General features: G+C 44.4%; 1 protein-coding gene across 1 annotated transcript in view; it reads right to left on the reverse strand.

Moving 5' to 3' along the window:
• Positions 1-14,620, reverse strand: part of LOC119162388 (tachykinin-like peptides receptor 99D) — a 116,883-nt gene that overhangs the window by 30,609 nt on the left and 71,654 nt on the right. The window contains exon 2 of the mRNA XM_037414786.2: positions 12,883-12,983. Coding sequence (XP_037270683.1) covers positions 12,883-12,983 — 101 coding nt within the window. The remainder of the gene's footprint in view (positions 1-12,882; positions 12,984-14,620) is intronic.

Raw genomic sequence — 14,620 nt, forward strand, 5'->3', positions numbered from 1 at the left:
AGTTGGCAATAACTCTTCGTTGTAACGTACCTGTCCGTACTTGTGCTTCGTCAGGAGATATCGGACGCACCTGATAACATTGGGCACGTCACATATGAAATGGAGATGTGCACCACTGGGAAAACACGGGTGCTGCATCTTGAACAGGGTGCTGCCAAGCTTTCCATTATTTCTAAGGTGCGTCCACATCAATTTATTATAACCAGCTCCATCGCTGATCACAGCCAGAACACGGGCACTCTGTTCATGAAGCTGCAGCGCAAGATTTAGACCATTTTTACCAGCACGCAGCCTGGTGCTGCTCCCTTTGCGGCATAGCTTGCAATTGGCTCGACCCACAAGTGGAACATGGGATTGGACATTATGACCAAGGCCTAGACGACTAGTTTCCAACCATCTACTCTGGCAACTTCACCATAGGCGATGTATCAATCAGACGTAGAAGTAGTTCTGTGAAATTCAGTTGTTTCTCGCAACTTCACCTCATCAGTAATGATAAACCTATATGTTTGGTTTCCTGGCTTGATTGTCATTTGTAGCTGGATGCTTTCGAGAGTGAACTTGTTCAAACCTTACTCGCACGGAAGACCTTTCATCAGCTGTACGAGATGGTCAGTACTCGGAAAAGGAATAGCTCTAATAGTTGAAAGGGCATTGTAGCTTTTCGGACTTGTTACCGCAAAAGAAAACAGACCATAAGCCAGGCTGCTCTGTACCTGTGGCCACGAGGTGATTTTGTTGCCTGCTGTTCACTGCTCGAATATGTATCTTTGGTACTTCAAGAAAATGTTTCATAATATCATCCAGAGTCGTCATCAATGTGTTCTTCAGCTTCTCACTCAGGTGCTTTACGTCTGCTTCCTTTCGCTCTCGTGCGAGAGTGGCACAAAATAGCCGCTTACTCAGCGCACTTGCTGCGACCGGCACCGTTCTGATCGTGTGGACGTTGCCTTTCGCTTTAAACGTTTTGTGATGTTGGCACATACTGAATACAGTTGTTTATCAGCGTCAGTTAGAACAGCGCAATGGATGTGAAGAAGTCCACCTCCAACTTTTTTGTCACTGTGCTGGAGTTGGTGACACCGATAAGAGGGCAATCACGGCATATTTGTTTTGTGTGCACAATTGGTATAATTGCTTCCACATCTTGCCCAGAAAAAAAAACTGCACGAAAAATTACATTTGTATGAAGGACATGCGTGAGAGTCTCGTCAATCGCGACGCTCTTCAGGATCGCGTAAACATCGTCCTTCACTCCGGCGTTGTGAAAGACAACCTGTCGAGTTTTACCCGTGCCCTCGTCAAGGTATGCCAATCTCCGGTTTTCCGGAAGCTTTAAACATGAGCAGTTTTGGACACTCTGTGTGAAATAAATGCTGTGCACGGGATCAGGAACCTCTTGCTGATACATAATGGAATAATTGGAAACGCAAACCAACGGGACACAAGAGGAGAGACAAACAAGCGCAGTATTTGTCTCAACAAACAAGAGACACTGCGCTTGTTTGTCTCTCCTCTTGTGTCCTGTTGGTTTGCGCTCCCAATTATTCCATTATGTATTTTTTTTTTAATTTAGATTTATTTTTCTGTACGTGCAACAGAAAAAACGAAGCAAAAGCAAAAGGCTACATAGCCTGACGGAGGCTTTTGCTCCGAAATACAGTCTGGCAGAATAAAATAAAATAAAAACTATAAATAACATGTCATACACAACTTAGCCGCAATCAGAGAACATCATTATATACAGATACAATTTGCAAATTCTGATCACACATGTCACTATCACAAATATAAAGAAAGAACAGGACAGTAAATAGTAATGAAATACCTAAAAAAAAACATCGCAATATATACAATAAGTGAGGCAAGGAAAGCATCTAGAGACACATACATTCCTAAGCACCTTGAACAAACAATAAGCAAAAAAAAAAACAACAACAAAAGGACACAAATAGTGTACTCTAAGCAATTGGGACACAGAAAGTAATAAATAATCCAAATTTCTGTATTAAGTGTATTCAATACAATTAGAAAGGAGAAATTCCTTGAACTTATTTTTGGAAGTTTTCTTATTTAGGTCAAGTACGTCACCCAGTTTGTTGAGGAGACTTGGTATTTGATAATCAATATGTTGTTGACCATAGGTTGTTCTAGTTTTCGGTGTTCTTATACTATGTGTACGGAGATAGTACTCAGCACATCGAGAAGAATCGTACATGGGGTATAGTTTATTATTTTGGATATACAATAATAACTTATAATAATATATTTGGTTTGCTTGTAATATGAGATATTTAGGAAATAACGTACCAACTAGCCCGCCTGTCAACACTACTGCTCTTGCTGGTACTCCACTGATGACGTGGCAACAAGTATGACTTCGTTGGGTGAGCAGGCCCTATTCTTAGGTGAGCCTCTTGATCATTTTTTTTACAAATAGCTTGGAACATTCGGAACTTGACAAAGCATGGCGTGATGTTGTAATCCCAAAAGCCACGGTCTATTTCAACAACCTGGCTGTCAATGACATGCTGGTAAGTCTTCACAATGTCATGTTGCATAAAATGCACGTCACACACTTTGGCTGTGTTCCTCAGAAGTTAACCGTTGTGGGGAGTAGCTCTCACCCACATTTCAAGCAGCTGCGGAATGGACGGTGGTGCAAAAAAAAAAAATGTGGCTTTTGTGGATTGCTTTTCTGCCCACTGGTGCAGGAGGGTTTAAAGCAAGTTTACATTATGAAGCTTGGACGCTACGAGACGTCCGGTGGCCGGTAAGGCTCGGTTGTCACACTTTAGACATGATCGAAGCCTTCGAGGATAACCACGTGCGCGCACAGTGACAACACACACAGAAAAAGAATGGCCCTGTATCCGCATGTTTCACTGCAAATGTCGTCGAAAGACACTATTCTTGTGTCTGGAGAGAGTGAACAAAACGTTTATTTGATGTTCTTTGCGAGAAAATCAGTGAATTGTATTCTGGAGGCACTGGGTTTGTATTGTGCCTTGATCAGTGCAGCGAAGGTGAACGAGTGCATCGAGGCATGTGAGACAAGAGCGCTATCTGGTGGTTGTCTTAAAAAAATAATGGAAGGCGTTGATTGATATGTGAGGTTTAACGTCCCAAAACCACCATATGATTATGAGAGGCGCCGTAGTGGAGGGCTCCGAAAATTTCGTCTACCTGGGGTTCTTTAACGTGCACCTAACCCTGAGCACATGGGCCTACAACGTTTCCGCCTCCATCAGAAATGCAGCCGCCGCAGGCGGGATTCGATCCCACGACCTGCGGGTCAGCAGCCGAGTACCTTAGCCACTAGACCACCGCGGGCGGGGCAACGATCCTGGAATGCGTGCGCACCTGGCTCAGACGCGATAATAGGGAGCTTTAGATTAGCGCACCGCGAGCCCTTGCGGTATGGTCGCTGCCGCTGCGCATGCGTTGTAACGCGAGTCGGCGTTCGAGTTCGCGTACCGCACGCAAAAAATCCGAAATTGCGTGCGGTAATAGCGGCCCGCATGTGGCCCGCAAGCGCTGGTTTCGAGGCTACGGGTGGTGATGGTGGCCTGCATGTTGCACGCAAGCGCTGGTTTCGAGGCTACGGTATCGCTGCGATCGTGCGTTGCGGATCGCAGCAGGGCAAACGCTATTCTAAAGCTCATATGGCGCCCGCTACGCCCGCAACGACTGCAGCGCTTGCAAATGGTATTCTAAAACTCCTTAATGTGTAGAACGCAAAGAGACGGGCAAGTGCCACAACCATGTCCTTTTAGCAAAGTGTGGGAAACAACTGCCTTTTCGCGCATAGCGATGCATTGTCAGCGCTGAGTGATAAATGCTATGGTCGTTAGATTCGCTTATGTGTACCTTTAAATGCTATGGTCGTTAGATTCGCTTATGTATACCTTCTCTAGTACAAAGATCATATACAGAGTATTCACGTCTTGTTATTGCGGCTCAGATATGCACAATAATTGCTTTTTGACAATCGCACAAGGATGAACGCAGAAACTTGAGCAATATTGTTGGGCGCTGTGGATGTGGTTAGATTTTGGGCGATTGGAGTATCGTATCGGCGGACAGACAGACAGACAGACAGACAGACAGACAGACAGACAGACAACCAGACAGACAGACAGACAGACAGACAGACAGACAGACAGACAGACAGACAGACAGACAGACAGACAGACGGACGGACGGACAGACAGAGAGACGGACGGACGGACGGACGGACGGATGGACGGACAGACAGACAGACAGGCAGGCTGGCAGGCAGGCAGACAGACAGACAGTTCAATATTTTTGTGTCGGAGTACCCCGAGAAAGGCTGTCGTCTTTAACAGCGCTTTGGCAGCCGTGCACGCGGTCAAGCAACTGCGGAAAGCAGCAACACCAGTAACACGTGCCCCTTCAAGAGCACAACTCGCGACTTTGCACCCTCTCACCACCCGGGTAAAACCAGCGGCCGCCTTCGGCGATGCAGTCGTGCACAGTTACGGAACTGAAAAAGTGTCTATAAAGGATCATCAGTAGAACCGCCGATGCGTCCGATGCATATAATATAAGTGTAGGCGAAATAAAATCACCTGTGAATAACTTCACCTAATGAGGCAAATATGGTGTCACGTGGGACCAAATCACATTATTATGCGACAATATTATTGCTGTATCCAAGCAGAAACGTGTGCTTGTTTTCCACTCTGTTGTGTATTCACGTGTGTTTGTGTGGGGGCACGCGCACACATTGACGCTTCAGCTGGCCGCCTGCATCACATCAAATTATTCCTACTACCACGTGTTCATCGTTATCTGTCTACAACTAAGCTGCCTATAAATACGTTCTACACTTGTAAATAAACGTTCCTTTCGTTCTGCTGGCTACGCTGGTATCTTCCCGGTCCGGCGCTGCTATGCGCACGCCATAACTATGCTACGCACTCCCGTCTGCTGCTGAGGACGAGAATAAGACGTATGCGTTGCAGCGTGACTTAAACCTGATTTGAATTTTCATACGACAGAGCGCGGGCACCGTTGACAGAAGCAAAGAAAAAGTTTTCGTTAATGTTTTACCAGTAACAACATAGACGCTTTTTCGTCATTCGTCTGTAGCTTGAGACTAATCGTAAAGCGAATACAAACAACAAACCTGCGTACTAAGCGAGTTATGTAGGCGTGACACGGTGGGCATCGTGCTTGCCTTGCATGATCTCTCCCACACCTCCTCCAGGCAACGCCACAACTTCTCTGGCCTAACCAGTGCAGCGTAAAAAAACGCCCGCTTTGTCACACTTGGCGTGCATTTTCAGCGCAGCGTGAGGCACACTACAATCTTTATAATTACGTATCTGCATATTTTCTGTAAAAAGAACACACCACCAGATCACGAAATATTAATTTTTTGCCTCAGGTATGCGTAATGTTTGCATTTTGGTCGACAAAGTTCCCAAGTAAGAACGCCGCCTCCAGACCAAGACGGCTGGTCGTTGAGAAACAGCTTGAACTTGTTTCATGGCTCGATCATGTGACAGGCGATGAACAATGCTCTTATGTGCATAATTTAGGCCTTGATATACAGGCCTACGGGACGGCTTTAAGCTCTCCCATAGTAGAGTACGTAGTACTCTAAATCGTTACCCACTTTTTCTAAACGTACACATTTTCCAAAAGACGGCTTTCAGCTCTCCCGTAGTAGAGTACCGAGTACTCTAAATCGATAACCACCTCTTCTAAACACACATTTATGTGACCTTACCAAGGATGGCTAATTGCACTCCCATAGTAGAGTACGAAGTACACAAAATCGTTAAACAACTCTTTTAAAACGCGTGATTGTCCACAACGGCTAACATTGGTTACAGTACTCGGTTGTCTCCAGTAGGTCGTGAGTTGGATCCTGGCCGCGGCGACTGCAGTTTTATGGAGGCGAAATGGCAGACGCCAGTGTGTGTCAGTGCATGTTAAAATACACCGGATTGTCGAAATTTACGGAGCCTCGATTATAGTGTTCCTCATAATGAGGGCTTGAGCTTCTTCTAGCATTTCTGTGCACGCGCTGTTGAAGGGAAGGAACGAGCGGGCTGGCAAATAAAAAAAGGGCGCGTGTGCGCAGTGCACGCTCTGGAGTTTTGCGGGCAGCCGTGAGAAGGCGTTTCGGTGCTGTTTCACACGCGTTCCCGATGTCCACAGTATCTTGAACGGCACTATATATATATAGTGGTTTGGCATTAATGTCTCAGATCTGCATGATATTGTGTCAAAACACGGAAAAATGAGCCAGAAAGTATACAATTCTTTCCTTATTCATTAACGAGCTACTATTGGTCAGCTGCCAGCTTGTAATAAGTTCACGTGCTACGTGACGCCAAGCAGGCTCAGGTGTCACACTCACCGCTATGGCTACTGATGGTGCTGACTGACACCTCCACGTTTAAAATCACATATATACCCAATAAAGTGGGTGGTGGGATAGCCGCTGTGGTAGCTCAGTGGTAGAGCGTCGAACGCGTTATTCGAAGGTCACAGGTTCAGTTCCTGCCCACGGCAAGTTATCTTTTCACCCACTTTTCTTTTTTGAGATTTACATTACAATTTTGTCTAGTATTTTGTCTAATAACTTCCCCTATACTTTTCTTGGCACTTTCGTCTGTTAGATCGGAATAACATAGTGTCACGCACCGGAAAACGTGCCTTTGGTATACACTTTATATTTATATATATATATATATATATATATATATATATATATATATATATATATATATATATATATATATATATATATATACTTCAGGAAATCGGAAAACGAACAAACAAGAAGTTCACATCAAAAGCGCTTCTTTCGAGGGAAGCGTGTCTGATTTGTAACTTAGCTGCACTGTATGTTTCTTATCTCACTAAACGTCGACGTTTTTCACGGTACGAGTGATACGACCCCTCACGCCACTATACATCAGCCTACTGATGCGTAGCTTCATAAATAGCTCTTAAAACCAGATTTCATTAAAGCTGCGAGTTTACGGCTTCACTGTAAGACCTCTGTTTTGAAGGTCTTTGTTGTCCTTATTGCTCCTTTAAGGTTGCAGCAATCGAGACGCTGAGGTTCAGTTGTTATTCGAACTCAGAAAGGTGCTGTATTCTTTTTGGTCGCTGACATGCGCCTTACAATCGACCCTCTGGCTTCTTACGCCGCAGGGATGTTATAATATTCAAGATTCTGGAAGATCTGTGGATGCCCATGGGAATCCCACATCATAGCCGAGAATCACGTTGTATCATGTCAGTCAGTCAGTCTCTCTTCTTTCTTTCCTTCTTTTTCTCTTTCCTTCCTTCTTTCTTTCTTTCTTTTCTTATTTTTTCTTGTTTCTTTGATTGTTTGTTTCTTTCTCTCTTTCTTCTCTTTCTTTGTTTGTTCTCTTTCTTTCTTTCTTTCTTTCTTTCTTTCTAACTTATGTTCCAATGTCTACATACGACATGTGTGAGTGAGCGCGAACTGGTAGCTTTCAAAATGTTTTTTTTGAACCCAGTGGGTCACGTGTAACAAGACACGAAAACTGTTAACAGGTGAATTATTCTTCGTTTGTTCGTGTCAGATGCGAAGCAGCTCTTTGACTAGCCTGTGTAACGCTGTCCCTCTGTACACCCTTACTTTGCATGCTCGCGTCTCGTGCTGGCCCAGGAAGACACCCACAAAACTGTCGCTCCCCCTTCTCGCCTCGCAAGGTCGACGCACGCAGCGTCGGCTGGTAAAAACTGGCTGCTCGCGCTGCACAACCGTTCACTGGCAACCCCGTATATGTAGGCACTAGATGGCGCGTTCGGAATCTAGTCAAGGGCGTCTTTATTCGGCTTTCGCTCTTTGAGTACCAGCGTCGACGCCACTGTAAGTGTTAGCACCCGCTGCTTCGCATCTGCACATAGTTCTCTTTAGCGGGAGATGGTTTAAATTTGGTTTCTTTGTTTGTTTGATGGGGCTTAACGCCCCAGATCAACTCGCGTAATGAGAGACGCCGCAGTGTCAGGCTACACATAGTTTCTACAATCTATTAACGTACACTGAAATTGCGCAGTAACACCGGACATTTCGCCTTCACCGAAATACGACCGCTGCAGCTTGGTCCGCTGCAGCTTGGTGCGGTGTCCGACCCGCGGATGGCGGGATGGAATCCCACGCTTCAGTGTCCGCATTTCTGATGGCGTCGAAAATGTTTGAGGTCAGTGCGCTTAGATTTAGCTGCACGTTAAAAAAGCCTTGGTGGTCGAAATTGCTGGAGGCTTTCACTATAGCGTCTCTCATAATCATATGGTGGTTTAGGGACGGTAAACTCCAACAACAACAAATCAACAAGGTACGGGTGCCGGTAAGGTCAGCAGCCGAACCCCACAGCGGCAAACGAGCCACCGCACCGGCAAAGCAGCCGTTTGTGACGTCAAAAAACTCGGCATCAGACTTACTATTGGTAACCAGTGAGCTAGGCATTAATGAGCGCGATATACTTCAACGATTAGTTGAGGCCGGCTTCATTCAAGTAGCACATTGATTCATGTTTTGTAGTGTTTGTTGTGTTCCGTCTTGTGAATTAAATAAATAAACGAATAAAAATAAATAACTAGCAAAAGTGAGTCGAATATCTTGATTACCCTTACGTGCATAACTCACAGATTAAACGAGAATGTTTAGGGTGAAGTTAAGCCCATACTTTCAAGTGAGACAGCTTGGGCTAGTTGGTATGACATGACGATAGTTACAGCGCGAGACCAGAACCACAACAAAGAGACAAGAAGGACACGCTCGTGTCCTTCGTGTCCTTCTTGTCTCTTTTTCGTCGTTCTGTTCCCGCGCTATACCTATCGTCATTCCATGCTTTTGTTTCGACCATCTTCATTTTGGGTCATATCGGCGTAATTTCGTCTCGAGCATCTTCATAGATATAAGTTCAGCATTGCCTTTAGAAACCAGAATCGTCGCGACATGACGCAATTATTTTGATCTATTGCCCACGCCAATGGTTATTCTGAAAAAAAAAATCAATGTCTTGTCTGAAACAGGGAGTACTGTACAAGAAAACAACTAAGTGACCTCCTTAACACCAGTGTTTGAGTTTGTTTATTCATTTTACTATTGACACTTTTATTATGCTAACTGACACAAGGCCTTTAACATACCATGATACAGAACAAAAGCTAACAGAATGAACTCAACGGACCTGGAAGCGGGGAGAAAGCCATAACATGACCTTTAAGATCAAATATTCGGCAAGGTAATGGAGAGCATTCGAGGTACCAGGGATTGAGTGAAATAATATCGCAACGGGTATGTATTGTTGGTCGGAGAGAACAATGAAATCACATTTTTTTTCTTTAGAACAAAGTCGAAGTTTATCATTTTTCAACAAAATTTTGTTGTGTTATACGCACATACCATAGCGTGACAATCACATTTAACTCATCTGTTGATCGGGATCGTATGTTCGGGATGTAGGGGGGGGGGTTATAGAACAGCCGTGAGAGGCCCCCTGCGGTAGTGGCTACAGTACTCGGCTGCTGACCCGCAGGTCTCGGGATCGAATCGCGGCTGCGTCGGCTGCGTTTTCGATGGAGGCGAAAATGCTGTATGCCCAAGCACTCATATTTAGAGGCACGTAAAAAAAAACCTCAGGTGGTCGAGATTTCCGGAGCTCTCCACTACGGCGCCTCTTATATTTATATGGTTGTTTTGGGATGTTAAACCCCACAAATCAATCAATTGGGATGTTAAACTCCACACTAGCTGCGCATCAAGAGCCTTCAGAGTTTGGCTGCGGCGATTCTTTGTTACATTTCGCCACTTTTTGTAGCAGCCTCAATCCCGAAAAGACGTAGGTGTGTGCTTCGCTCTTTGTACATTTCAGCCTATTCACAGAACTACTACGTCTGCAGGAGACGCTCTACAAGCCTTTTTAAATGCGAAGCATTTCTTAGCGAACTTCGGAGAGTTTGACCATATCTATCTATCTATCTATCTATCTATCTATCTATCTATCTATCTATCTATCTATCTATCTATCTATCTATCTATCCACCTACAACTTTTAGCTCTTCTACCTGTTTCAATAAAGGTATCTATCGATTGACTGATTTTCGGGGTTCAACGTCCCAAAACCACCATATGATTATAAGAGACGCCATAGTGGAGGGCTCCGGAAATTTGGGCCACCTGGGGTTCTTTAATGTGCACCCAAATCTGAGCACACGAGCCTGCAACATTTCCGCCTCCATCGGAAATGCAGCCGCCGCAGCCGGGATTTGATCCCGCGACCTGCTGGTCAGCAGCTGAGTACCTTAGCCACTAGAGCACCGCGGCGGGGCAATAAAGGTATCTATACCAAAGTAGCTATGTCATATCATGAGTGTATGAGGAGCATAGCGAACTAGTCAAAACATGAAAATCACGACATGTAGTTATGATAGTCATGACTTACATTTCATATTCTTGCTGCTCTTGCAGTGGTTTAGTTCACAAGAAATATTGAAAAACTGGTATGACACGACTGCATGGCGAATATAAGTGACAGACCCTAACGTGGAAGTCATGACATGCATGTCATATAAGTCATGACTACACGCCACGCTCATGGTGCATTCGTGGTCGTTTCGCTAGCTTAATTCACATATACCAAATTTGGTATTACGGAACGTGAATGGATGACGAAGGTATGTGACTGGTGCGAACATGATAATCATGAGATGCGTGTCATGTGAGAACATGACTACATGCCACAATTATGATGTGCTCACGGCTGTTTCGCTAGCTTCACATATACCAAATTTGGGAATACGGGGCGAAACGGACGACCAAGGTAAATGACATGTGCAAACATGATGACTATGACATGCGTGTCATGTAAAATACACCACATGCTACGCTCATAGTGCGCTCGCGGCCATTTCGCAAGCTTCACATATGCGAAATTTGGGTTTACGTAGCGTGAATAAATTACCCAGGTATATGGCGGGTGCAAACATGATAATCATGATTTGCGTGTCATTACATGACAACATACCACGCTTATGATGCGCTTTCAGTTGTTTTTTACCCTGAGCTAAATATTTCTAAAGAAAATCTGTGATGGCACACTTTTAGCCAATTAATGCAAGGAGCGTATATAACTTGCGCGAGAAACTGATACTGAACTGGCTAGTCAAGCAAAATGCTAATAAATGAAATCAATAGTTAACTTACAGCCTAATTATTATACACAAGTTTATGCTCCCTATTTCGCGGCCAGTATCACGTGGAAAAGGGTAGGGGGGTCCAACAGAACGCGTAGTCATGAATGTTCTTTGAAAGTTCAATCAAACGGTCATTGGCGCGTGCATTGTGTCGTCTGTAAATGCGAGCCATTGAAATGAGTGGACAAGATTCTTGGTATAAGTCCCGCTACGCTGGCTGTAAAGTTGCAAGAAATTTTAGACATCAAGACATAAGGTACCAACTGCATTCTCGATACGTCGGTATATTCCTTCAGGAGAGAGATGCAGATATTCTCTTTGGCGAAACGATATGTCGTATACCCCCATTGAACGCATGCGTGAAGTGTGGCACAAGCTTTCTACCCCCCTCAGTGGATGAAATACTCGAGGTTTGCTGCTCGATGCTTTAGCTTCCGTAACATGTTTGTAAACATAGCTCTTGTAGTTGCTCTTGGTGTATTGCGCAAAAGAAAACACAGTTTTTGAAGAAGAAATGAAAAAAAAAACAGAGAGAAGCCCAGTATTCCATGCGGTATATATCAGGATAATTAATCACCTACTTGCTCAAACGTCTGCTTTCATTCCCAATTGCGCCATTGTACGATCAGTATATTTACAAGATGACCGCACATCTCTTTTTTCGTCATTCTGGTAAGTGACTAATGATTAGTACATACATGTCCCAACCTCGTTTTTTCCCCTTCTAGTTCACTCGTTTTATGAGCAATTAAATTCTCAACAGCTACCACGCTTTAGCGCTAGCAGTTCAGCAGCCGCACGTGTCGCCTTCTAAATTTCTCTAATTGGTGATCGCGATGATGGCGCGGATGTTTGAATTGCTACGCTGCAGACTCATCAATATGATTAGTTTGTCACTCAATCAATCTCATTATTCAACCAGCATTCTTGTTATTGCTTTGATCTTTCACGATTATTGCTCTATTATTGTGCTTGAATACGCCGTATATGTGGTATCAAATGCTCCGAAATAAAGCGATATTTTTTTTCTTTTTTGATGCCCACAGGCATATAACTTGTAATTTTGTATGGCGTTTCAATTTTTTCTTTCCTTTTTTCTTTCTTTGTTTACTCTTTCTTTATTTCTTGAACGCTGCTCTTTTATAAGTAGAAAACTAGGTAAAACGGAAAAGGAAGTATCTAGGAAGTTATAGCTAGTCTTATCCGACGGAAAGGTAACAAAACGTGTCAGGACGGCTCTTCCTCTCGGTTTCCTTCGTAGGTAATACGATATTCGCTTTAGTAGTTACTATCTTGTTTTTTTTTCTCTTTCACGTATGTCTCGGCGATTACGCTTTCAATACAGCCGTGCTGTGAATGTAAATTTGTGCGTTGCTTCGAATAAAGCTCAATTGGGAGTTGACGCGCGTGTCTGTTTGTATCTCTTTCGTTCCCATTTTGCAGTGTCACGCACTGCTTTTACAATCCGTGACCAACTAGGTCCATTCGAGATACCATTCGAGATAAAAGAGATGCGAAAGTAGAAGAAGTTCAACTGAAACATTGATATCCATTTCACTGCCCTGCATTGCAGTGGTAGAGAGAATGGGAGGAAGTAAGGTAAAGAAAGAACAGCTCACGTGGAAGTGCAGCAGCTTGAAAATTCTATAGATAAGGAATTGAACTCACGAGTTTATGGCGGGGTAAATCTCGGCGAGAAGGTTGTACGTCTGGTAGGGTAGCCAGCACAGGGCGAAAGTGACGACCACGATAACCATCATCTTTATCACCTGCGGACAGAGGAATGAGTTATGTTGAGTTGTGAAGACTGAGAAGACGGATAAGGAAAGGAGGTAAAGGAAAAGAGGATCACTCAGCGTGGAAGCATAACGGTAAAATGAAACATCAGAAAGGAGAGAAAAACGCTTCTAACGCCGCATTTGCCAACAACACGCAATAGTCTGCAGCCGCCGTTAGACAGCCCCTTGCGTGCGTGTGGACTAGGCGTGACGAAATTATAGGTACTTTAGAAGAAGAGAGGAAATAACAATGCACGTATACAGACCACGTGATGTATGGTAAAAAGAACAGGAAGACACAATCAATTCACTCATGCGAGGCGCCCCGTAAACGATTCGTTCTTTCTCTGTATAAGCGTATAGACGTTGCCCCTTTGGTCGACGGTCGCGTAAGAAACGCGTAATGTGCGAGTGCCATTTGCGGCTTTTTTTCTCCCCTTTCACGCCACATTTGCGCGGTGTTGGACGCGGCGCCTATTTGCGGCGCTTTTGTCGGCCGCCGGCACCCCCCCCCCCCCCCTTTTCTCCCTCGCTCGGAAGCACGCCCCCAATTGAACACAGGGCAAGTGGACGTGAGGAAGTAGGAGAAAGTATTGAAAACAAAGAGAACGACCGACAGTAGGGCAGGCAGTTCGGCAAATGATAGGATGCCTCCTTATCAGCGGTCAATCGGCGACACGAAAAACGTTTCACATCGCATCTCGCAAACGAACTTCCGCACCATTGTTTTAGGCAAACACATCTGAGAGCTGATAGCGGTGTTTGTCTTTCGGTCTGGCTGAACATTCCCGGAAGGTAGTTTCGCACTGCAGCACAGACGGCAGTATAGCCCACGCAAAAGGGCCAAAGCTTGACGGTTAGGGGCGGGCTTTCTAGCATTTCCGACACGGAATACCGTTGGTGCTCACTCTCATTCGGCATCGGAATACAATGTATCGCACTTGCCCCAACAGCAGCCTCCGTTGTCGTATTGATGATGATGTGTATGAACTCCCCGCTCAAATTACAGTTGAAAAATAAGTCATAGTAAAAGTTCTTTTAGACCCTAAAAGTGACAAAGAAACGAAAGAAGAAATGATAAGGTGTTGTCTGACTATTCGAAACAGTTGGGATTAAAGCAATCATCGAATCAGAGCCCTGATATGATGGCAAGTACTATCTATCTATCTATCTATCTATCTATCTATCTATCTATCTATCTATCTATCTATCTATCTATCTATCTATCTATCTATCTATCTATCTGCGCCTGGGTGCTCTCGAGGCCGTCTTTTTTACTTTACGCACACAAAAACTACGCCGAGGGAGCGGACAACAGTCGCTGGACCACACGAGTATGAAACATTAATTGTTTTCACCATAAAAACCAAAGCAACAATCGTGTTCGCGTGGAAGTATTTGCAGGGACCACAAACTGCTACCCCCAGCCCAATTTCATATGTAAAAGAGCTACCCACTCTGGCGTGCAGGCTCGTCAAAACCGTCAAAAGAAAGATAGTGCCCTGAATATTATTATTATTAATAATATTAATATTGTTGTTGGTATTAAGCTTAATATGTTCATCAATAAGTATACTTACTCCAGGCCATAGATGAGTGCACAATGCCTGCCCACTCTTTCGGAACGA

The sequence above is a fragment of the Rhipicephalus microplus genome, chromosome X (genome assembly GCF_043290135.1).
Source record: "Rhipicephalus microplus isolate Deutch F79 chromosome X, USDA_Rmic, whole genome shotgun sequence".
In the NCBI taxonomy this organism is placed as follows: Eukaryota; Metazoa; Arthropoda; class Arachnida; order Ixodida; family Ixodidae; genus Rhipicephalus; species Rhipicephalus microplus.